We start from the raw sequence: 23,090 nt of genomic DNA, 5'->3' as shown, positions 1-23,090 counted from the left end.
ATTTTTGTAAACAAAATCCCAATGGCGAACGTTACTGAGTCTGCTCAATAGCAAAATATATCCGGAAGACTTAGCAGTGAAGGATAGGTTTTGGAGAGAGGGCGGAAGGGGTTGAGGGACGCGGGAGGGGGAAGGGGGGACCTGAAGAAGACTATTCTTGGGGTAGACCATTGCTGTTCAGGCACTGCCATTGCTGTTCAGGCGCTGCTCGTCACAGACTCAGCGCTTCCGCGTCATAACGCGTACTACTGTGGGCCATTGGTGCGTAGAGAGAGAGAGAGTGAGAGGAGGGAGGGGAGAAGGTGGTGACGGATCTGCTCCTCTGTAAACTTGCTATACTGCTATGTGCTATCAGCAGGGAAGGCTTCCCGAACAACGGTTATCGACTCTAAAATGTACAATAAAGTAACACCGCGTGCTTATTTTAGCCATCTTTGCTAGACTCCTGAATATTCCTTCACCTGTGCGTTTTCGCTTGGTCACCGTACATTTGGGCTTGCACTGAAGATAGAGAAAATCAATGGGGATATTAGATAGCCTTTTCGGGCTACACATTGGGATTATACATTGAATTGGGTGGACATTTTTCGCAAACACTTTGCATTTTTGAAGAAACGACCTCTGCTGTGCCATATCTTCACGACATTGAAAGTGACGTATCTGGTTACAAGGTAAATCCGTTTTTACTGTGCGGAGTATTCCGCGTTCCAGTGGTCAGTGTTTCACTATTGTCGTTCTTATCGCAGGTCATTTTAGTGTAGGACCTCGTAGTGGAAGAAAATAGTCTGTTTTTGCATGGAGCCACGTCGTGCGCTCTGTTTTTATGCCTACAAATACATGTATATGTTTTGCAGTGATGGTTGTTACCAACACCATCTATGGTAGGCTATTGTTTTTTGTTTCCATTGGCATTTTAGGAATACACAACCTATAGGATCTGTCTCGAATGTATGTTTGTTTGCGACCAATTGTCTATATTCTCTACAAATACGAACAGTGTCAGCATCATCAAATTTAGAAACCTTCAATGAGTGGTGTCCTTGCTATGAATATATCACAATTGTTATGTTCATTATAGCCTAGCCTACTTTTTACAAGTAGCCTTCATCATTATTTGTTTTGTACTCATTTGTGATGTTATTGAAGTCTTTATATTATTCTTTATTGTGGCCTATCAGTTATAATGAAACGCACGTCATTTGTCCAAAGGGTGAAATATATTAGAAGAATAAAGACAGTGTAAAAACGTCCTTATCCTTATGAATAGTTATTTTTACTGGTAATTAAGTTATATTTTAAGGAAAAATATTGACTGATATTTTCACAAAATTAACCTAAATACGTTGTTTGTGATCTGTGTGTGTGTGGGTGGATCTGTGTGTGTGTGTGTGTGTTGGCCATGTTAATAGCAGGCCATGTTGTCTAATGATGGCTACATTTTATTTTGGCCTACAACTCATTAAAGACGGCCAATGTCACATCAAAAAGTTATGCGCATATTCAGGATAGAGAATGGGAGGTTGAAATGCGCTTTTGTTTCGATCTGACAGTTGGGGCCTTGGTCTCCGGAGCTACAGACATGGCAGACCAGAAGGAAACATTTGGACTGCAAAATTCGCCCAGCGGGTCAGAGTCAAAGGAATTACACACTGAGAGTAAAGCAGAGAAACAAAATGGAACTTCGAGCAAATCTCCATCCTCCCAGACGACATATATTCAACAGGTCAGTTTTACACGCTATTTTGTACTTCAGGTCTCAAGTCACTGCCTAGGTGTTGTTCTGGACCTGTATCTAGGCCTACGTATTAAATATGGATATCTGTAAACGACTCATAAGAGGAGTACGTGCACTGCAAACTTTTTAGACCTTAGTGTGCATAAAAACGTAGAATTACCATTGTAATTAGGCTACAAAGTTCCGTGAAATGATCTTGTCAATCAACTCGATTAATCGCTTGGTAGTTGGTTACCGTAGTCTAGTCCTGCAATTATTGCAGTTTCGTGTATTTTATTTGTGAGATTTTATTATCTGCCTATTTATAGTCAAATCACATAATTTATAGGCTAGTTATATAATAGGCTTACTGGAAAATGATGGTATACTATTTCAGAATAGTAGCCTATTGTTTCACGAGGTAGCCCAATGTGAATGGTAGGCTAATATGAAATTATATTATGTCTAGGTTTTTGTTAAACTATTATTGAATTTATACCACAGTGCAACATTTATCCTGTATGAATGTCATGACATATGCATAATACTAACTGGGCTAAATAAGCTTACCAATTGGTCTCCACTGCAAGAAATGTCATATTGATATTCCTTTTACCTGTTTAATTTTGAAGGGAATGGAGGGGATAAAAGTGTACCTGCATGAGAGGGAATTGTGGGCGAAGTTTCATGAGGTGGGGACGGAGATGATCATCACCAAAGCGGGAAGGTAAGAGAGCAACAACTGCTTATACTGGCATTAACGGATTATGCGAATACGTTTGAGAAACATACAATTGCATGTGAGGTTATGTTTGAATCATTATTAGTAAATAAGAATGGTCAGCATTTAGTGGTTTTAGTTTTGACAGTGCTGTCTGAAAAAGTTATTTCGTCCATACATTTGCTGTAGACCTATGTCCACGGAGAAAATAGATTTTTACTAATCTTTTTGTGTTGCAATAGTGATAGCTATACTGATGATGTACTCGTTTTCTAGAGGGAGGCCTACAGTATTTACACTTTATTCTCTACCAATGTACCACGGCATAGTTCCCTAAATACATCTTAAGGGATATAGTCGGTTTGAGACTAGTTTTGGGGCAGATAAATGTACACTAAACATGCTTTATAGCCTATATATCCTCAATTATTTTAATCCTGTCATTTTTTCCACCCTTTTTGTCGTCTTTTTCCAAATTGGATGTATGATATTACTTTTTATGTATTTATTATTTCCTTATATTCTCCACGTTTGCCATATTGAAAGCATTATCGAGTGACTTTTCAAGACAAAAAGGCCAACACGGCAATTGGGCTTATTGGGTAGACCTGTCCTGCTCAGAGTGTCTCACGGAATATGGTTGAGATATTCTTCTACCTCAACTTAGTGTGAACTTGAATATGCATGATGGTCGGTGGTCCCTGCTCATGTTAACAAATCGTCTTGTGGCTCTTAGGTAGCCTATTTATTATTCATTTCAGCTATGTCTCAATATCCTTCCAGTCTGCACTAGGTTCGTGTTTTTTTCTCAACTGCATAAAGCAGTCTTTATATTCTTGTCCATTCATTTTCCCGTTATTGGCTTGAGACGTTATTATCCCTCCCGCCCTCGTTATTAACCAGCCCTTACCCCTTTCCATCACCTCGCGGCTGCCTCTTTATTCAGGCAGGTCACCCGTTTGAGAAACAGCTTGTAGGCCTGGAGGCTTGGATCCCAATCGGCGTGCGACAGCAATTTCTGACGTTTTTCCAACCTGATAGACTCCATTTCATCAGGGTACTTGTGTAAACGTTCTGAACATATGCACGTATGTTACCATGCATCTGGTTTTAGTGACGCATTTGATGCAAAAGCAGCTAACGTTTATTTCACCGTGAAACTATAGGCTCTTCCTTAATACACGTTTTATTTTGTTGAAGTATGCATTCGCTTCAGTTGTTGCATGTGTGCAATTATGCAGTCGTTTCCAAACGAACTAAATATATATTAGGCTACCTAATTCCCTTACATTTTATTATGTTTGATTGATTGTTGTTCTACCTTTCATTTGGTTATGCATAGGCTATCTGACGTTGATAGCATATACATGCATTGTGAACCAGTGGGTTCACACCCTGACCCACCCCAAAAGACGTGCAGTGTATGCATAGTTGGTCATATGTTGATATTTTAAGATAGCTAAGTTTGGAACAAGTTGTGGGCTTCTATGCAACGCATGTGCGTCAAGGTCGTATAATTTCCTTAAATTTGACAGTGTGATTTCGGAAGTAATCAATTGATATTCAATTGAGTTGAATATCGACTATTGTCCATAAATGTGATTGCATAGACTGTAAATAATCAGAAATGTCCTTAAGGAAATATACGGTAACTTCAATCACCAATAGCCTATAGCAGGCATAATGTATTAATGTATCATTGTGTAACTATATTGTTTCATTTGCAGGCGAATGTTTCCCAGCTTCAAAGTGAAGGTCACTGGTTTGAACCCTAAAACAAAATACATACTCCTGATGGATGTCGTGCCTGCGGACGACCATCGCTACAAATTCGCCGATAATAAATGGTGTGTAAGACTTTAACAAATACAGTTCCTCTGGGATCGCATCAGAGCTAATGTCCACAGCCTTATGACAATAAGTAGCCTACCTGTATACAAGATATGAACATGTCATATGTAGCCTATTTTTGACCCAGGATGTTTCACCTTGTCATGAGGTGTTTTCTGTTTGCAGAGTGCAACACCCCTACTGAGTTTGAATAACTTTTCAATGCATTTCTGGAGCATATGGGTCTATAGCTATCAGGCTATTGCATATAGGTAGAAGGAAACTGTAGTCAATGTGAAATAAAGTAGCCTAGTATTAGGTCGTGTCCAGTTTATGTAAATAAAGCATTATACTTCACACATTGGAATGATATTTATAATCAGTCCTGGGACTAAAAACGATTTTTTATTGAAATTAGGTTGGCCTACGATTTATGGCTCAGATTATATTCGAGGGCATTTATTGGTTCTTTAGCAAACTATTCATTATAGCTCAAATGTCTCAAAACGTTGATGTGTTGAGATATGCCTAAGTACTAAACGTTTACATATTCTGAAGAAGAAATAGCTTCCGTGTGGTGTAGGGGGATCCTTGGCAAATGCTGGGGAGTTGTTCTGACTACCGACTAGAGGTGGTTTATGCGAATTAATGAACTCATATTTGTGTTGATGTTTCCTTTGGTGAGGGTGTAGATCTCTTTAGACAGCTCTGAAATACAATCTTCACCATCAGCGAAACACAGCCTATAAACCCTAGTTGTTAGTGTCATGTCCATCTGGTCAAGAATGCCTTGTTTGGGTCAGTGGTTTTCAATGGCGAATACCGCGGATAATGATCCGTTCAGCGCATGTTGTGGAACTAATCTGCTTTTGGTCAAGTAGCCTAGGTTACTGTAAGAAAATAACGTTCGCCCTTGCAAAATAGCATGCAGGTTATTGGTTATGCTAATTGGGCTGACCCAACCCAACTGTCCACGTAGCACGACACACCTAATGTAGACTATTAAATACAATTGAATAAAATAAAAAATAAAATAAAAATATTGTCGCGCAATAGCCATTTTTACAATACTTCGTCATTCTTATTCCAACGGGTTGAGAGTACAGGCTAAACCAAATTAGGCTATAGCCTACGCGGAAAATACTACAAACCAAAGGCTAGGCTACAACTAAAGGCATTTCTCAAACCTTAAATTTCATTAACTGGATAACCTTGATAAAATATCCAGTTTTGGAACAAACCCCAAGCCTACTTCCAAATAGCCTAACTGAATTTATTTCGAAGAAGCCTTGGCTACATATTAGGCTAAACCACTATTTCCGATGAAAGGGGAAAGGGAGCCTAAGCATTTTCATGAACAGCATATTTTAATTGTGAGAAAGTATTTTTCATGAGTAGAACAACTTTGTAGGTTAGAGGTCGCTTTTATCTGCTCACATCAGCATAGGCCTATCGTACCATTTATAGTTGGGTTAATTTAGCTGTGATTTGAGTGTAAAACGCAGACTTTGGTTCTGTGATTCAGGTCCGTGACCGGGAAGGCCGAACCTGCCATGCCCGGGAGGCTCTACGTTCACCCGGACTCTCCTGCGACAGGGGCGCATTGGATGAGGCAACTTGTCTCTTTCCAGAAGCTGAAACTGACGAATAACCACCTGGATCCTTTTGGACACGTATGTGTTACTTAACTCTTCATATGTTACGGCTTTGTCTTGCAAGATGCTTGATGAATTTCGTAAAGGATTATAACGATTAACACATCATCTGCACGCATTAGTACAGACAAGAGGTCAGATGGCATCTGCTTCTTTCTTTTTAACGACCTATTATTATGAACTCCCAAGACCCCAGATTTTGTGATCCATGTCGGGAACAAAACAGCACACAAAAACATCAATTACATCATCTATTTTCTTCGATGTTAAAAATTGTGATTTTGGCTAGATATTTTATGGGGTCGGGGGGTGTGGGTAACATTTTGGCCAAATTACACATCTCAACAGAGAATGCAGGATTGGACAGATTACAATAACATACAATACAACATTCATATCACGTATAGGACATAACAACAGCCCCATGCTATAGTTGACAACCCAATAAACAAAAGTGGTTGTTGAAATAAGGAAGTAGATTGTGCACTCTGGATAAGAGCGTCTGATAAATGACTTAAATGTAAATGTAATGTAATGTAATGTAAATGTGCACAAATAAACCAATTACAAATGATATAAAGCTAAGTGATGAACTTCCTCTATCCATCTCTTGAATTATGACAGGCAAGAAAGTGTCAATATTGGTCACTTCCTTGTTACTTCTAATTGTATGAGGCTGATAAGAATTGCAGTTGGTGGAACCTACTTTTTCTGCCCAGAGTGAAGCAAATATGTGATATTACTTCAGCATAACACACTGGGTGCAAACTAAAACACTATAAAAGGTCAGCACAGAATCAGTCACAGATTTAATAGCGACTTGTAGTCATTGACGATAACTGCAGTAGGGAGTATGTTGATTGGAAATAATTTTGTATTGTTTGCATGTGTTGAAGTCAGTAATAGGCCAGATTTGACTCTCTTTGACTATCACTTACAGCACTATCTTCTGCCTGATCACATGACTCCATTGGCGGTGTGTGAGAATTGATAGTGATTGTTGCCTTGCCAAAACCCAGCTAGTAGAATGAAATTGGAGCTCAGTTCAGTTGGAATGTGAACGGTGTTGTAAATTTCGCGGCCAGAATTAATTTTTGATTGGTTGCAGTGGTTCCTGGCTTGCCCTCTTTCGTGTCCAGGAAGTACCATGGGATTCATAAATGAAATACTGGTGCCGAGCCAAAAAAATATTCCATCAGCTTGTTGGTCCAGCTGGCTGAAATAACTTTGAGACGATTTATAATTACTAGCTTCGGACGTGGAGCTAAAACATGTCGGTGAGGTAGTTTGAGCCAGAAGGGACCTGAAACGTCTGGAAATTAGACAGAGCAGAGCAGGACCTCACCTCCTCAGCCAGAGAGCATGCAGCTATAGACCAGTGTCTCCTATAGCATTTTGAAACTATTTCCATTGGTTGAAATTCATGTTTTTTATTACTGTATGTTTGGAATTGATTATGAATGTGAGTTTATTGAAGGGATTTCTGATATTCCTATGATAGATTTCTACAGTTTAATTGTATATGGTCAATGTTAACATGCATCTTAATGACTATCTATATATTTTGTTTCTTATTCTCAATAATTTAGATGGTATAATCTCAGCTATTTGGGTTACATGTTGCTAATTGAGCCTTTCGTGTCTATCTGATACCAATAGTATGCATATAAACATACAGTATGATTACCCATTTTCAACTTAGCACCTACGGTTTATCCAACACAACACTTATCACAAGCCTAAACTATGGCTTTGATCTTCCTCTCGATTTGCGAAACATTTTTCCACGTTATTCATCTTCTCCAAAATGTGCTGGCGCTGGTGCGCTCGTCCAGTCCTCCCCACACATGTTTTTGCCAGCTGGGTGGGTTGTGGATATCTCACTGTTTATGTTCGAATGGCAGTGTGAGATGAGCAATAGATGATGGTGTACAAATTCTGCTAATCCAAAGTCTTCAGAAAGCTCTCTGATGTGGAGGAACTTGAAAGGCAGCCGCAGGGGACCCAGGGTGATCCCTCACTATCATTAAATACTATCATACAGAGTCGGGGGGAATGGAGATGCAGAGAGCCAGGCAGCAGAGAAGGCGTGTGCTGGAGGCCTAGTGGGTGGTCTGGTCTGCTCTACTCTGGTCGCCCCTTCAGACAGACAGACATTCAGGGAACCAACCCACAGTATGTCTGTCTGTGCTTCTTGTTTTTGTTTTGTAAGAAATTAACACAATACTTTTAGTGTATAGGTTACATGACAGACGTGGGAGTTAATTGTAACCTTGTATTCTATCTACATGTTGTAAATCAAATCATCCCAATGGTTTGTATCATTGTGAATCTGTTAGCCAGATAAAGGGAAAAGGGGACACCTTTCAGTTGTTCAACTGAATGCATTCCACTGAAATGTGTCTTCCGCACTTAACCCAACCCCTCTGATTCATAGAGGTGGGGGGGGGGGGTTGCCTTAATCGACATCCACGTCATCAGTGCCCGGGGAAAAGTGGGTTAACTGCCTTGCTCAGGGGCAGAACGACAGATTTGAACCTTGTCAGTAACTTGTACATTTGCAGTGCAGCTGCAACACAGTCTCACAATCAATTTGTGCATATATGTACAAAATGCATTTCAGCAAATTTTGTGCGTTATTGTGAGTTTTTCTGTTTTAATTCGTGAGAAAAGACACAAATTTATGTGCAACTCAAGGGATTTTGCCTGATCCTACATCGAGTTTAAGAACAAAAATTAAATATAAACTATCACATCTATATGGTTGTTGCAAAGGCTTGTGTGCCTACTGGTTAAATTTGTGTCTTTTCGCACAAATTAAGTAGCACATAAATTAGTGTATTTTCGAATGAATTGAACCACACAAAAATGCACAAAAACGCATGAAATCTGCTGAAATACATTTTGTACGATGATGATATACGATGATGTTCATAATTTATTTTTATGTCCCCAACCAACCTTCATTGAAGGCTTTGTGATGGGATTGGTGAATGTGAAGATACAGTGCCTTCGGAAAGTATTCAGACCCCTTGACTTTTCCACATTTTGCTACGTTATAGCCCTATTCTAACATTTATTCAATTGTTTTTCCCCTCTCATCAATCTGCACATAATACCCCATAATGACACAGCAAAAACAGTTTTGTTAATGTTTGCTAATTTATACAAAAATAGAAAACTGAAATATCACATTAACATAAGTATTCAGAACCTTTACTCAGTTCTTTGTTGAAGCACCTTTGGCAGCAATTACAGATTGAGTCTTCTTGGGTATGACGCTACAAGCATGGCACACCTGTATTTGTGGAATTTCTCTCATTCCTCTCTGCAGATGCTCTCAAGATCTGTCAGGTTAGATGGGGAGTGTTGCTGCACAGCTATTTTCAGGTCTCTCCAGAGATGTTTGATCGGGTTCAAGTCCGGGCTCTGGCTGGGCCACTTAAGGACATTCAGAGACTTGTCCCGAAGCTACTCCTGCGGTGTCTTGGCTGTGTTCTTAGGGAATGTTGTCCTGTTGGAAGGTAAAACCTTCGCCCCAGTCTGAGGTCCTGAGCACTCTGGAGCAGATTTTCATCAAGGATCTCTCTGTACTTTGCTCTGTTCATCTTTCCCTCGATCCTGACTAGTCTCCCAATCCCTGCCACTGAAAAACATCCCCACAGCATGAAACATGCCACCACCATGCTTCACCGTAGGGATGGTGCCAGGTTTCCAAGAGTGACGTGTGGCATTCAGGCCAAAGAGTTCAATCATGGTTTCATCAGACCAGATAATCTTGTTTTTCATGGTCTGAGAGTCTTTAGGTGCCTTTTGGCAAACTCCAAGCGGACTGTCATATGCCTTTTACTGAGGAGTGGCTTCCGTCTGGCCACTCTACCATTAAGACCTGATTGGTGGAGTGCTGCAGCGATGGTTGTCCGTCTGTAAGGTTCTCTGATCTCCACAGAGAAACTCTAGAGCTCTGTCAGAGTGACCATTGGGTTCCTGGTCACCTCCCTAAAGAAGGCCCTTCTCCCCAGATTGCTCAATTTGGCCGGGCGGCCAGCTCTAAGAAGAATCTTCTTCCATTTAGAATGGTGGAGGCCGCTGTTCTGTGGATCTTTAATGCTGCACACACTTTTTAGTACCTTTCCCCAGATCTGTGTCTAGACACAATCCTGTCTCGGAGCTCTACGAACAATTCCTTCAACCTCATGGCTTGAATTTTGCTCTGACATGCACTGTCAACTTTGGGACCTTATATAGACAGGTGTGTGCCTTTCCAAATCATGTCCAATCAATTTAATTGACCACAGGTGGACTCAATCAAGTTGTAGAAAAATCTCAAGGATGATCAATGGAAACAGGATGCATCTGAGCTTAATTTCAAGTCTCATAGCAAAGGGTCTGAATACTTACATAAATGAGATATGTTTTTTATTTTTAATACATTTGCAAAAATGTCTACAAACCTGTTTTCGCTTTGTCAATATGGGGTATTGGGATTTGTTACATTTGATTACTTTTTACAATAAGGCTGTAACATAACAAAAATTGAAAATGTCAATGGGACTGAATACTTTCCAAAAATATTCACACCCCTTGACATTTTGTTGTGTTACAGCCTGAATTTAAAATGGATTTAATGTAGATATTTTTTGTCACTGGCTTACACACAATACCTCATAATATCAAAATGTACTTGTGTTTTTCGAAATTTGTACAAATTCATTTCAAATGAAAATATGAAATGGCTTGAGTCAATAAGTATTCAACCCCTTTGTTATGGCAAGCCTAAATAAGTTCAGGAGTAAAGACGTGCTCAACAAGTCACATAATAAATTACATGGACTCACTCTGTATGCGATAATAGTGTTTAACACTCCATACATACAATTATCTCTCAGTCGAGCAGTGAATTTCAAAAACAGATTCAACCACAAAGACCAGGGAGGTTTTCCAATGCCTCGCAAAGGCACCTATTGGTAGATGGGTAAACAACAACAACAAAACAGACATTGAATATCTCTTTGAGCATGGTGAAGGTATTAATTACACTTTGGAAGGGGCATTAATTAATACACCCAGTCACTACAATGATAGAGGCGTTCTTCTTAACTCTGTTGCCGGAGAGGAAGGAAACTGCTCAGGGATTTCACTATGATGCTGCCATTAACAACATTATAGTTACTCCACAATACTAACCTAATTGACAGAATGAAAATAAGGAAGCCTGTACAGAATGCAAATATTCCATACAATGCATCCTGTTTGAAACAAGTCACTAAAGTAGTACTGAAAATACAAAGTGTTATGTTTGGGGCAAATCCAATACAACACATTAGGGAGTATCACTCTCCATATTTTCAAGCATAGTGGTGGCTGCATCATGTTATGGGAACACTTGTAAACGTTAATGACTGGCGAGTTTTTCAGGATAAAAAAAGAAATGGTATGGAGCTATGCACAGGCAAAATCCTAGAGGAAAACCAGGTTGAGTCTGCTTTCCACCGGACACTAGAAGATTAATTCACCTTTCAGTGTGACAATAACCTAAAACACAAGGTCAAATCTACATGGGAGTTGCTTACCAAGAAGAGAGTGAATGTTCTTATGTGGCCGAGTTACAGTTTTGACTTAAATCTACTTCTATGGCAAGATCTGAAAATGGTTGTCTAGCAATGATCAACAACCAATATGACAGAGCTTGAAGAATTTTGAAAATAATAAGTGGGCAAATGTTCCACAATCCAGGTGTGGAATGTTCTTAGAGACTCACAGCTGTAGTCGCTGCCAAAGGTGCTTCTACAAAGTATTAACTCAGGGGTGTGAATACTTATTTGAATTAGATATTTCTGTATTTTATTTTCAGTAAATTAGCAAACATTTCTAAAAACAGGTTTTCACTTTGTCATTATGGGGTATTGTGTATGAGTCAGAAAAAAATATATATTTAATCAATTTTGAATTCAGGCTGTAACAACGAAATTTGGAATAAGTCAAGGGGTATGACTGAAGGCACTGTAGTTCGTTTTCTCCCACAGTATTTATCTGATTCAGTGTTTTATAAATCTCAAAAATACTTCAGCTTTGACCCATTGTATTATCATGTAGAAAATCAACCTGAGTTATAATGCATTTCCAGTGCGCCAACACTGTTGAAAGACGTTCACCCATTTTTGTTAAGAAGACAATCAATGTCATTGTACACTGACCTACTATCAAGGTGCTTTTGGAAAATTCACAGTGGATCCCAATTTACTCTCTATTTTGAGGTTAAATTGTTCCATCAGTTGTGAGAATCCATTGAGGTCATGTCTTTGTAGTCAGCGCATCCTCTCCCTTTTCTCTGCAGCGTGCTTGAAAGGCACACAAAAAACCTACAGATAACAGATAGGAGGAATACCCAAGGGGCAAGGGTTCCTGAGGAGGTGAAGGAGAAAAACACTGTTTTGTTATCTCTAAATGTAATGAAATTAAAAACCATTAGATTGCTCACGGCTGATGCCCATGACTCCATAGTATGTCAGACCAATTAAGACTAAAGCCTGAGAAGAGTTCATGGCTCAAGTTCAACTGGGTGGACCGCCGTCTTACATTTACATTTAAGTCATTTAGCAGACGCTCTTATCCAGAGCGACTTACAAATTGTCGTCAGCCTGGCCAGTGGTAGTGGTCATCACTTGGCACAAACTAGGTCAGGGGTCAGGGGAAAAGCATGGAAAGAGAAGATGTTCACGTGTTACAATGGGAACTCATCTCTTTTGACATATGTGTATTATCATGTAATGTAAACAGCGTTGTATGTATGTATTTATTTATTACTGTCATACCCTTCAGTGATGGGCTTGTAGAGTTAGGAAACATATAAACTATGCACACATTTAGATTTTGACTGTACATTCTATCGTCAAATATATTTACATGCTTTTTCTTTCGAATTGCTATGATTAGGCCTATTGGTATATTCATGGTTTTATGATAAACGTTGAATGTTCTATATTAGTATGTTTTTGTTCAAAGCAATAGCAATAATATGTTGTCTTTATCTCCATTGTCTTGAATGGGTTTGGATTTATTTGAATGTGATTTTGATAATATCAGAATTTGGGTTTTTGGCGGGATTATGCATCAAGAGAAATTGTCAAAATACAAAAGGCGTTTAATGGAATACATTTCTCTCTTCAGATTATCCTCAACTCCATGCATAAATACCAACCCAGGATTCACATCGTGAAAGCGGATGAAAATAATGGCTTTGGCTCCAAAAACACGGCGTTCTGTACCCACGTATTCCCCGAGACTGCCTTCATTGCGGTAACATCTTACCAGAACCATAAGGTAGGCCTACGCCTTCGATTTTGGACATATTTACGCCGTGGTATTATGTATGTAAGAATAGCCTAAATTGGTGTGAATTTGCAAGTGCATTATAAATGTATAAGCCTAATTACAATCAGTTTAGAACAAATGAAAACTTTTTGGCATATAGAGAAATCGAATTGTTGCATTGCCCTTGCCTGCTCAATTAAAAGTAACAACGTCACAACACATATAGTCTACAAAATCACTTCATGGATAAATCGAAATCAGTTCCTGAACATCAGAATGTAGGCCCACATTGCTGCTAAAGACGTGCGGGAAGATTGGAAACTGATGAATGGGCTGATTATCAAAGATTGAATAATAAAGCGGATGGAGTGTATCCTTTCGCCACAAATGGAGTCTGACGTAGGCCTATGTCACCAATGGCAGTGGCAGAACATGAGGCTCATGTCTGATTATCACTAATATCATATTCAGATCATTGACAGATGTGAATATGGGTCGGGGAAACCGCATGTCCGAAATATTGGACAAGGCACGACCTCAAGACACTTTAGGAAATTTCAACTGGTGCAGTTTCATTACATTTTTGTGAATGATACGTATTTCAGATAAGGCTCAGGGCGTAAGTATAACGTCCATACATTTTGAACGTTTTATTATATGCTTATATGTACTTTATTATGTTCGAGCTTTATAAATAGTGTATTATTAACAGGCTACTACAGTTATTCTTTATGACTATGCATAGTATTTATAATATTAGAGAAAATGTATGTGTTAGCCTATAGCCTGTAAGAAATAAGCCTAAACCAACTTGTTTTTTTAGCCCGAAGTTGCAATAAATCTCGAAATAGTATATATTGTGATGAATATCGATTACAAAAAATCTATTTATGCATGCATGTATTTGATTTGTATACTGTAAATGTAGACTAATAATTCACAGGTTCGAACATGATTTCGCACATGAACGAAAATATTAACTGTTTAGCTCCTGCTTTCTTTAAAAAATATTTAAAGTACAAATTTGTCACTGAATTAAGAGCATTTCAGTATTTAATAATATTTATTCTTCTTTATGCAATTAATGGTTACGGTTAGACACAATCCGTCTCCCATGGTACGCTCAGGGTTATCAATTAATCAGAAAGCAAACTTCCTCACTTTAATTTATTATTTGCTCAAATGTGATGTAGGCCGATATAAATTATTTTTAAAATATTTTCAGACTGAAATGAAACCACTAAGAAAAATATAGGCATAGTCTATTTACAAACCTGCACTTAAATCCCTGGAAGATAAATGGTTAAAGTGTTGTAATTTACTTATTAAGTAAGTTTTAAATTCAAAAGTGGGTATATTTTTAATCATGTAGTGTGATATTGCCCTCTATGAACGTTCAAACATGCAACCACCTGTTGCATGCGCTTTATTTTGGCTGCGCATTGGAACGTTTATTTACAAAGAGAAGACAAAGAGAAATAATTTCAAACTATTACATTTTCCTCAAATCCGACCAGGCATACGCATAATCTTAGGAGTGTTTTGCCCAATCATTTCTGCGTCCGTTTAACATCCGTTTTTAACTATGTCTGAGTCAGATTTTACTGTGGGACAGAGGGAATGTGCAGAGGGTAAGGACCCTTAATGTGTCCTGAGCCAATCCGAATTCCCAAAGACTCTGAGAAACAGGAAATACAAATGACTGAAACTCTGAAGAAAACATTAATTAAAATCAGGGAGTTTGAGGGCTCCTGAGAATGCAACATGGGCTAATTATTATTATTAGGCCTGCCAGACTTCCAGACAAACAGTCTATTCTGATTTCCTCAACTTTTACCACGAATACCTAATCAAATAATGTTCCATCTGCCAATTAAGCTAAGAAGAAGTTATCATGCCATGCCTTTTGGGGGAACTCGCACCACCTGTTAACAGTTTATTCAGAACGGACAAACTTGCCCATAGCTATAATTGAATTGAAAACAAAACATTTCCTTCTGAATAAACTATTTCGAAAACAACTCGCCTTTTCATATCTTCTGTTCTCAAATTAGTTAGTTCTATACAGGCTACAGAAAACACTGGGCCTATGAATCTGAACGTATTGGCTACCTCTTAAAAATTATATTTGCATTATGGTAAATAGGCCTGATTAACAAATGCAGTAATCTATTATGGCTGAATGTTTGTCATGATTGCTATCCTTGGTAGTCAAGGCAAGTAGGCTATCTAACGACCCAGCATTGGTAACAACTTGCTTTCTATTTAACGGGGTGTTTAGGCCTATAAATGTCTCCAGAATTGTTAGGAAACTGTCACCCCAGGCTTGTAGTTTTTTTCACACGAACAGGGTTAGTTCATGCATGGCGCTTTCATGCAACGGCACACTATACAATATTTATACCTTTGGGCTCAGTTTGGAAAAAAATCCTACATTTGTATAGTCTGGTATGAATTCGTCCAAGTGTAAATATACTGTATGTAACCTGGTTTACCATTTTGTGCCATTAACATTTGCATTTACTATGCTATTCAAATTTGAAAATAGCATTCTTTTTCATGCCACCCTTTGTAATTTCATAGGCCTTTTCACCTGAAACACCTTCAATTATCCTGCATAGGCCTAATTGGTTTACAATTAGATAGGGATATTAAGCGATTAAATATCAGTTAGGCTTTTAGGTAGGCCTGTAGCCTATTTTGTTGAGCATGTGTAGGCTACAAGTTATTTTTGCAAACATTTTGTACCACCAACAGTTATTTTCAAAATGATTGCTTTTTTAATAAGCTAGTTACTTTTTGAGAAATAATTTTGAGAATCATGTTATTGAAATATGGTAAGATTAAATACCCTCATACTCCTGTATTATCCACACTAAATTCTACATTTGCTTCCCAAATAAAATCTAGACGTTTGCCAAACGCACAGTGCATTAACGGGAAGCTAAAAACGTGTATGTTTCAATGAGATATATTTTACAAGGTTTCGTAGAAAGTGAAAGCCAGCGCGTGGACAAAAATCCAGTCTTATTGTGAGGCATGAAACACAGCAGACCAGCCAACTAATTAGGTCTACCTGCCAGAAACCGCGTGCCCTGCATTCTGTTTAATCTCAAATCGTAATTTTTGCGGCTGTTAGAACTTCATTCCATTCTCCATTATCCAAAATCTATGGCTTTGGTCCAATCTGGAAAATAATATAATTGTTTCCTAGATGGGCTACTTGCTCTGTACACTGTAAAAAGTAACTGCTTAACCCATTAAAGAAATGGAGTAGTGGCTACTAAAATGTATCCAGTAGTCATTAAAACTCAAATCGTACTAACTCATATGTCATTAGGATTTCTTATCACTTAATATTTTTCGAGTACTGTTTATTATTGAGTAAATAACTTTGTGTTCTGCTAATATAGTTCGTTTTTACAAATTATGATTAATTTAGGTTTTAAAGTCAATCTGGCATTTATTAAATAAATGGTCCTTTCTTGATTTCAATGTTTTACATCTTTACTTAATATAATAAAGTAGTAGTCAGACATTGATCTTTGAGTAAAAACACTGGATTTATCTGTGTTTTTCTGATGTATAATTATTATATTTTTGCAAGTTATGAATTCCTAATAGTGCCATGTGGCTCTGTTTTTAGAGGATTGTGGGTAATTCAAAATGTTTACACTTTATGATACTTCTACACAATGTTGTATACATGTTTGAAGAAAGTAAATTATATTTCTAAAATAGTATTAAGCAGTATGTTATGCTCAGTTGTAATTGATCATGATGAACACATATCAAAACCATCAGACAAATTGATGTTCAAAATTGAGATAAGTCATTCCCACCGTCAACAAGGTGTGCAGCACTCTTAATGAGAGGTATATGTAGCATCCTGTAATGCTCACAGCTCTACCTCCACTTACTGATAGAGGAATGAGTACTGTGCTCAACAATGCCTGCTAAGGTGGGTTAAAATATTAAATCTTCAAATAGATACACATTTTAAACACGAAGACACGATCACTCAAAATTACCAATCAGAACTACTTACACTTGAAAAAGAAATGTCACAAAGGTAAATCATTTAAGTAGAAGGGACCCTAAATGTATATGTTCACTACAACAAAAATTAATGTTCAGGTAATGTCAAAAGTTATAGTTCAGAAAAAAATGCAATTTAGTGTCAAAAAGTTCACACAAAAAAAACAGTTAAGAATTTTACAACTTAAAAAATAAAGTTTTAAAGTGAACTCACCATATATGTTTAAGTATTGAACACTGAAATACTTTGAGTTGGGTTACTCGAATGGTTCTAGGCAAGGGTTTCCACACGAAAAAAATTGTTAACAGGACTAATGACCTTTTACAGTATATAGCTCCATGGGAAATTACTTTTCTGGCATCAACCTTAGATCTGTAGCCTGATCCACTTTAATATGTATAGAGTTGTATAGTACAGCAAGCTAATGTTAGATGATAGAAAGTTTTCATATTTACATTAAATTAATGAAATATGTTTTTCAGAATTAAATTGTGTGCTTAATGGTCTGAGCACATGGTAATTTAATCTACATGTTAATAACTAAACCAGGGGCACAGCAACCCACTAGTACAGTAGGCCTATTATGCCAATGCTTTTTTGAGGTTTCTTTCCTTTTGAGTGCTTATTTGAAAAGTTAAGATTGTCATACAACTACTGACCAGGGTGTGTGGCCAGTGTTTCATCCTAAAACTATCTTGATGCTTCATGATGTTCCACATGGGAGGGTGAAGAAGCTGGTTTTGAGTGAAGATGTCTTTGAAGAGGCTTTGAAGGACACAACAAGTCCTTCTCACAGAATATAGGAAAAAGGAAATGTGTATGACATTGGGATGCAACGTTTTCTTTTTACATAAAATTGTAGGCTAATTGACGGTTGAATCACTTATGACAAATGTGCGGTCTGTTTTGCAGATAACCCAACTTAAGATAGAGAACAATCCGTTTGCCAAAGGCTTTCGTGGGAGTGATGACATGGAGCTCCACCGGATGTCCAGAATGCAAAGGTAGGACCTATTACAGTCACAAAGAGACCCATGATCGCCAATGGCTAAGCTTTGATTCAGTGGTTGACTTTTCTAACTCTAATAATCCAATATTACCATCATTAGAGGTTGTTTGGCACACTATAGGGTAAACTGGAAGCATGCATTAGACAATGTAACCACAATTAGATAAGGATTACTGACATTCTAATCACAGTGTCACTTCACAAGCACCATTGTAATCCCTGAATCAATGAAATGCAAACCAGATGAGTGTTATTTTCAGTGAGACCCACCACCCCCTGCCCCCCTCTCCCCAGCTGAGTAAGTGTAGTTCTTGAGCAGGGGCCAGTCTTCATGTCCCAGGGCTTTTTATGGCTGATCTGGCAGGGCCTTCTGAACTAGCGACATCTCCCTCTTTTACCGGGAGGGATATTCCTACCAGTCGTCTGTGCATTGATGATATGGCTGGTCCAGCATTAGCATCGACCACATGGCTCTTTTCCCTATTCACTCCAGATGAGTACTTTCACATGCATCCACACAGTGTGGAAAACACATTTTCAAAGAAGAAAATCTGGTTTGAAACTTGCCCAGATCGGCCAACAAAGGCGTTGCAAGGGCTTTCAAACAGAGGATTTCTAAATCTGAGAAAAATGTTAAAGGAGTTTGGTTTACCATGCGCAAGGACACTTTGCCTCCCATACATTTTATTTGGAATGGGAGAACAGAACATTCTCTCTAATTAGCCACTGCAGGTGAATCTAATTTTGGTAGTTTTGGTTGACTATGATTTTCCACATTGGGTGATGTGGTACACATTTAGCTCATTTTATAATGGAATTAGTGAGAGAAGACAGAACAGTTTGGATGTTTGTCCTTTTTCTCCAAAACTATTTTACCTGCACACATAATCCATTTTTATTCATCACTGGGGTGTTCACAAATCTATATTGTATATTTAATATTGGGTTATCTCAGTCAGATGTTGATTAAGTTCGTTTAAGTCACAATATAATACTTCTGTAAGTGGGATAGTTATTTTGTATAGACATTTGTAAATTGATTTCAATTGGCCAAAGGCCAAACCACACCATAACTCCGACATGCCACTGTCCTGTCTTGCCAAGTACAGTAAGCTCAGCACATCTGGTCTTGGTTAATATTTCCAAGGGAGAGCTTATTGCGAGATGAGGTCACTGGTTCAAAAGAAACAGTCAAAGAAACAGAAGTAGCAAAAATGGTCCATTCATAGATCCTCTAGATTAATGCAACTGGAATAAATGCCTTTCTTTCCACTGGAAACCAATCCTCCCGAACACTTTCTCAGTGGATCCTAAGTGGGTGTGACTCATTGATAGTCCGTGTGGTTTGTTAGTACTGAGAAGGGTATAGTGTCAGATCATTGGATGAAAGAGACAGTGTATACAAGTCAGCCATGGTTAATGACTTAGGTCAGGGGCAGTTCTCAAGTAACATATCTATCTTCTTTTGCATGTGAAAAACCATGATGAATGCAAATAAATGAACAAATACTAAAGATAATTAGGATGATTGATTTAGGATAATTAGGTGATGATTAAAGGTCCAATGCAGTCATTTTTATTTCAATATCAAATCATGTCTGTGTAACAATTAAGTACCTTACAGTGATTGTTTTAAATTAAAATGGTTTAAAAAGTTTTTTAAATCGCCTCTAGGCAAAGAGCAATTTCTCAAGCAAGAATTGTTCTTGTACTGTCTTGGAATGGTCTGAATGGGGAAGGAAACCAAGAAAACAAGAAATAGAGTTCCAAACAGCTAGTTGTCTATGAACTCATTTACTGGCTGAAATTCAGGCCGTCTTTTCAAACAGCTCTTACACAAACATTTTACAATTTCACAGGATTATTCCAACCTCAGTGTGGAAATATATATCAGACACAAGAAAATCACATTTGACTGCACTGGGTCTTTAATAATCACTACTATTAGTAATAGTAATGGTAATTATAGTAGTTGTAGTAGTAGTACTAGTGGTGGTGATATATACTGTGTAGAAAACATTCTTTCCATGACATGGACTGACCAGGTGAATCCAGATGAAATGATCCCTTATTGATGTAACTTGTTAAATCTACTTCAAATCAGTGTAGATGAAGGGGAGGAGACAGGTTCAATGATTTTTTCAAGCCTTGAGACAATTGAGACATGGTTTGTGTGTGTGCCATTCAGAGGGTGAATGGGCAAGACAAGATATTGAAGTGCCTTTGAACGGGGTATTATAGTAGGTGCTAGGTGCACCGGTTTGACTGTGAAGAACTGCAACGCTGCTGGATTTTTCATGCTAAACAGTTTCCCATGTGGTCCACCACCCAAAGGACATCCAGACAACTTGACACAAATGTGGGGTAGCATTGGAGTCAACATGGGCCAGAATCCCTATGGAACGTTTTTGACACCGTGTAATGTCCATGTCCCGGTGAATTAAGGCTGTTCTGAGGGAAAAGGGAGAGCGACTCAATATTAGGAAGGTGTTCCAAATGTTTTGTACACTCAGTGTAAATTGAAAAAGCATACAGTACGATAAGTGTTATGATCATTTCGTAACCCTGTGTGTGTTTTCAGCACTAAGGAATACCCAGTGGTCCCTCGCAGTACGGTGCGCCAGAGGGTGGGCACAAGCCAGAGCCCATTCAGTGGGGAGGTGCAGGTTATGGTCACTCCCAGTGGCCTGGCCTCCCAGTACACCCAGTGTGAGAATGGGGTCACCAGCACCTCACAGGACCTCCTGCCCCAGTCTGGCTGTTACCCCCTCCCCCACGAGCACAGCCAGGACTACCATTGCATCAAGAGGAAAGGTGGGCCAGGCTATCATGATATATGCATGCCAATGGGATGGGTTGTTGGAAGCATATAAAAGGGAAAACATTGATCACTAATGTATAAATATATAAATTGTTTTGCTCTGCTGATTAGTCTACAATATGTGTAAATACTGCAGCTGTAACTGTTTCCTGTCTGTCTGTAGTGGATGATGACTGTCACTCAGGGGAGCACACCTACAAGAAGGCTTACCTGGAGAGCTCCTCCAGCGAGGACGACCATTACTACCGTCCCGTCAGCTACCCACAGAGCCTTGGCCTGCCCGGGGGGCCCTACAGGACCGAGTCTGGCCAGAGGCAGGCCTGTATGTACGCCAGCGCCTCCCAAGGGGCTGAGCCCGTCCCCAGCCTGGAGGACATCAGCTGCAACACCTGGGCCAGTGTTTCGCCCTATGGCAGCTGCTCCGTCACCTCCATGCAGCCAATGGAGCGGCTACCCTACCAGCACTTCTCCGCCCACTTTACCTCGGGGCCCCTGGTGTCCAGACTGAGCGGGGTGGCAAGCCACGCCTCCCCGCAGCTGGGCGAAGCCCACCACGCCATGTACCAGGGCCCCATGGCCCACCAGACACTGGGCCGCCAGTGTAGCCCTGGGGCAGGCATCCAGTCGCCCACCGCAGGTCTCCAAGGCAACGAGTACCTGTACTCGCACGGGATCCCGCGCACGCTATCGCCTCATCAGTACCACACAGTGCACAGCGTCAGCATCATGCCAGAGTGGAATGAGAGCAGCTAAAATAACTTTCTTCATAGGAAAGGATGGAGAAGTTGGATAAAAAAAAGTCCCTTGATAAGGTTGGGCTTTAGATAAATCTATATTTATATTTTTGAAGCAGTATAGTACGGCAGTGCAGTCTCATGAGATTAATGAGGTATGACCGCCTAGAGCATTGGACTTTGGTGCTCAGAGGAACTGCAGTTGACTTCTTACTGTGCCGAAAGGCAAACATCATGAGGCAAAACAAGGTGGAGAAAAGCATTGGCCATGAAGTTAAGGAGACTTATAAGGAAACTAAACACGTTTAAAACCCAATGCTTTTGCATGAGTAACAGAAGCACAGAAGTGGCTTCATCGGGAGACCCCTATTTTAAAACTGTTCTGTTTTGATAGTGTATTTTACATCTTGGTGTTGCATTATCAATGGGTTTTTTCTGCTGCCAATAGAAAGCTCTTTTTCCTTTATCCTGTAGATTTGTAGATTTAACATTTGGTGAAACTAAAATACCTCCCGTTTTTTTTTTTTTTTTTTTTTAATTGTTGTGAACTGCTTACCTTCTATATTGAACAAAAATAAACACAACATGCAACAATTTCAACGAATATACTGAGATAAAAGTTCATAAAAGGAAATCAGTCAACTGAAATACATTTATTAGGCGCACATCTATGGATTTCACATGACTGGGCAGGGGAGCAGCCATGGGTGGGCCTGGGAGGGCATAGACCCACCCACTGAGGAGCCAGGCCCAGCCAATCAGAATATGTTTTTTTTTCCGCACAAAAGGGATTTATTGCAGACAGAAATACTCATCAGTTTCATCAGCTGTCCAGATGACTGGTCTCAGACAATCTCACAGGTGAAGAAGCCAGATGTGGAGGTCCTAGGCAGGCGTGGCTACACATGGTCTGAGGTTGTGAGGCCGGTTGGATGTACTGCCAAATTTTCTAAAACGACTTGATGCGGCTTAAATAAGCCGATTTATTTAATTCACTGGCAACAGCTCTGGTGGAATTTCCTGTAGTCAGCATGCCAATTGCACGCTCCCTCAAAACTTGAGACATCTGTGTTATTTTGTGTTATGACAAAACTGCACATTTTAGAGTGGCCTTTTATTGTCTCCTCCACAAGTTGCACCTGTGTAATGATCACGCTGTTTAATCTGCTTCTTGATATGTTACACCTGTCAGGTGGATGGATTATCTTGGCAAAGGAGAGAAATGCTCACTAACAGGGATGTAAACAAATTTG

At 39.2% G+C, this 23,090-nt stretch overlaps 1 protein-coding gene across 1 annotated transcript; it reads left to right on the top strand.

Annotated features, from left to right (window-relative positions):
• Positions 1-290: 290 nt before the first annotated feature.
• On the top strand, positions 291-22,433 carry LOC124047873 (T-box transcription factor TBX5-A-like). Its single transcript, XM_046368197.1, has 9 exons — positions 291-671; positions 1,551-1,723; positions 2,347-2,441; positions 4,163-4,282; positions 5,791-5,938; positions 13,091-13,243; positions 18,186-18,277; positions 20,864-21,096; positions 21,267-22,433. The coding sequence occupies exons 2-9, from the start codon at positions 1,580-1,582 to the stop codon at positions 21,854-21,856; spliced, it is 1,575 nt and encodes a 524-aa protein (XP_046224153.1). The 5' UTR covers positions 291-671; positions 1,551-1,579; the 3' UTR covers positions 21,857-22,433.
• Positions 22,434-23,090: the final 657 nt, after the last annotated feature.

Source organism: Oncorhynchus gorbuscha, linkage group LG11 (assembly GCF_021184085.1).
Source record: "Oncorhynchus gorbuscha isolate QuinsamMale2020 ecotype Even-year linkage group LG11, OgorEven_v1.0, whole genome shotgun sequence".
NCBI lineage: Eukaryota > Metazoa > Chordata > Actinopteri > Salmoniformes > Salmonidae > Oncorhynchus > Oncorhynchus gorbuscha.
The sequence above is the reverse complement of the archived record's forward strand: the minus strand, read 5'-3'. Positions and strand labels throughout refer to the sequence as shown.